Genomic DNA, 2,428 nt, shown 5'->3' on the forward strand with positions numbered 1-2,428 from the left:
ATGGACAGTATTGATGATTGGGTGGAGCGCAGTATCAGTGAATGGAAGACCACCTTCAATGAACGTATCGCCAGAGCTCGTTGTAGAAAATTGATTGAGGAAATCGTGACATATATCCGTGACCGTGTTCGCCCTGTGGTTAGCAATGTATTATAATTCCCCTTAATGTTCTTTCCTTTCCTTTTTCTTTTCTTTGGAGATGGGAGATATGGGCAGCGTCCAAATGGGGCTAGCGTAAAGACGGTTTGAATATAGGGAAAATTACAATTCACCTTCTTGTGATTCATCCATTTCACAAACTTTTAATTGTTACATTTGACCCTTTAAAGTTTTAATTAAAACGAAACTGTTAGAATTCCATCCAAAGTATAACCCTACTGATTTCATTCTACTCCAAAATTTAAGTGTTGAAATGTAGCAATTGATAGTTTGTGTATTGTTCTCAAAAAAAAAAAAAAAAATGTGAAAAAAGTTTGTGTATTAAATTGAAATAAAGTCGAATTACAAGGGAGTAAAATGTATTATATCCTTAAATCTAATAATGGCTTGTTTTCTTTTTAGGCTTTATTTACATATTGTCAATTTTTCAATTTTAGGAAAATGTGATGCATATGTAACTTACATATGTAGAGTATATTATTTTAGTTTAATTATTGTTAGTTGAAGACAAGATTTCAAAACACTACCCTTTGCTTTTCTCTACAGATTATTTAAATAACATTAGCAGGAGGTATAGTTTAATTTCTTCTGCTGTTTAAATTCTCACAGTTGCAGGGACAAATTGATACACTTAATCGGGAAATTAGAAATCTCAAGCGAGAAGTTCATGGACTTAATCAGCGAAACAGATCTCTCAAAATGGAGTTGGAACAACTCAGGGAACAGGTGTCCGGGTACCAGAATCAGCAGAGAACATTAGAGGTTCATCTCGCAAACCCCATATATGCTTCTTTTTCTATGATGCTTGGAGGGATTTTTTTTTTTTTTTGGGGGGGGGGGGGGGGGGGGGGGGGGGGGTTTGTTCTCTTAATACGTAATTTTGTTTCCCATTAAGTTTTCATTGGAAAAAAGAAAGACCCCATGTTGTTTGTTTGACTTTTTTGGCGTTAATAGGTACAAAAAGATTAGGTTAAAAAAGTTAAGGAAAGGACTTTACAGTTTACACTTTTTTTGAATAAGGGAAAAATTGGGTCTTTACTCTTTAATAGAAATTGAATGGAAAGCTCAGTTTCTATAGAGGATAGAACGAAGGAAATGAAGGGTGATTTTGCTTGAAATTGATTTACTTAAGACTTGTGTGAGCTTTATTTTAGACTTGCTTGAATTTGTGTAGGATAGCTGTGGCTGTCAATGCATGAGGTGAGATTAGCCAAATAGTCAGTTTGCTTGGCTACTGGCTATTTGATTGGAGCAAGGGCCATAGCAGATGACGGCTAAAAGAAATTGGCTATTAACACAAATAAAACTAAAGAACTTATGTTAAAAAGGTGATCACCATAAGTAAATGCTAGGCTGGTGGCACTGAATTTCAGCCTCTGTAAATGTTCATAAAAATTGTGCAATTAGTGTTCCTACATTAATAATATTGATTGAATTTTTGCTTTCCTTATAGTCATTGCATAATTTCAATTAACTATATGTCCCCTGTTGTTTTCCAAATTTTCTCTAGTCTGATAACTATTTATGATGCATTCCAGGTGGAAAATAATGTATTGGCAGAGCGACTACAACAGACTCAGCAAAGCAACTCCAACAGAAGGCTACGCTCCCATGCACCCTGATGTCTTCTATTGATTCTTGGATGTGTTAATTTGGCCTAATGGGTGCATAATTAGTATGTTAGTATGTGAGTGCTTTCAACTGCTGTGAAAAAGGCTGTGCTACTTATCTGTAGGCATTACAAATGGTCTGCTGTCCTAGCAATTGCTTTGCGGGGAGTTTCTCTCTTTTATATTCAAATGTAGGCAGTGATGAAAGATGCATTTCGTTTCATTTGAATACACCATTAAGGATTACTTCTCTTTTCGATCTATTTGTTTCCTCGATTTCAATATTGAACCTCTTTTTTGGTAAGTAATTTCAATATTGAAATTGATGCGCATCATAGATGTTTGTAGGTTTATGTGTTTAGAGATCTGATAAAGTAATTGTAGCAAATATACCTTGATAAAGATATTAGATGTGCTATCTCTCTGTTTCGGGTTTTCTTTGGCTGAATACTAAGCAATATTGCTTAAAGACTCAATAAATTTCACAACATTTGAGGTCATTGACATCGCTTTTATTGTACCAATATTAGATTCTATCATCTCAACAATTATGAATTGTGCTGTATATTTAGATTTTTTTTTTTTTTTTTGGGGGGGGGGGGGGGGGGGGTGGGGGGTGGGGGTTATTGCTTTGCATCTCTCCATTGCTTTTTTCCCTA

The 2,428-nt window shown here is 35.1% G+C and overlaps 1 protein-coding gene across 1 annotated transcript; it reads left to right on the forward strand.

The window, feature by feature from the left end:
• LOC126691049 (uncharacterized) lies at positions 1-1,781 on the forward strand. Its single transcript, XM_050386129.1, has 3 exons — positions 1-138; positions 775-921; positions 1,698-1,781. The coding sequence occupies exons 1-3, from the start codon at positions 1-3 to the stop codon at positions 1,779-1,781; spliced, it is 369 nt and encodes a 122-aa protein (XP_050242086.1).
• Positions 1,782-2,428: the final 647 nt, after the last annotated feature.

The sequence above is a fragment of the Quercus robur genome, chromosome 7 (assembly GCF_932294415.1).
Source record: "Quercus robur chromosome 7, dhQueRobu3.1, whole genome shotgun sequence".
Taxonomy (NCBI): Eukaryota; Viridiplantae; Streptophyta; class Magnoliopsida; order Fagales; family Fagaceae; genus Quercus; species Quercus robur.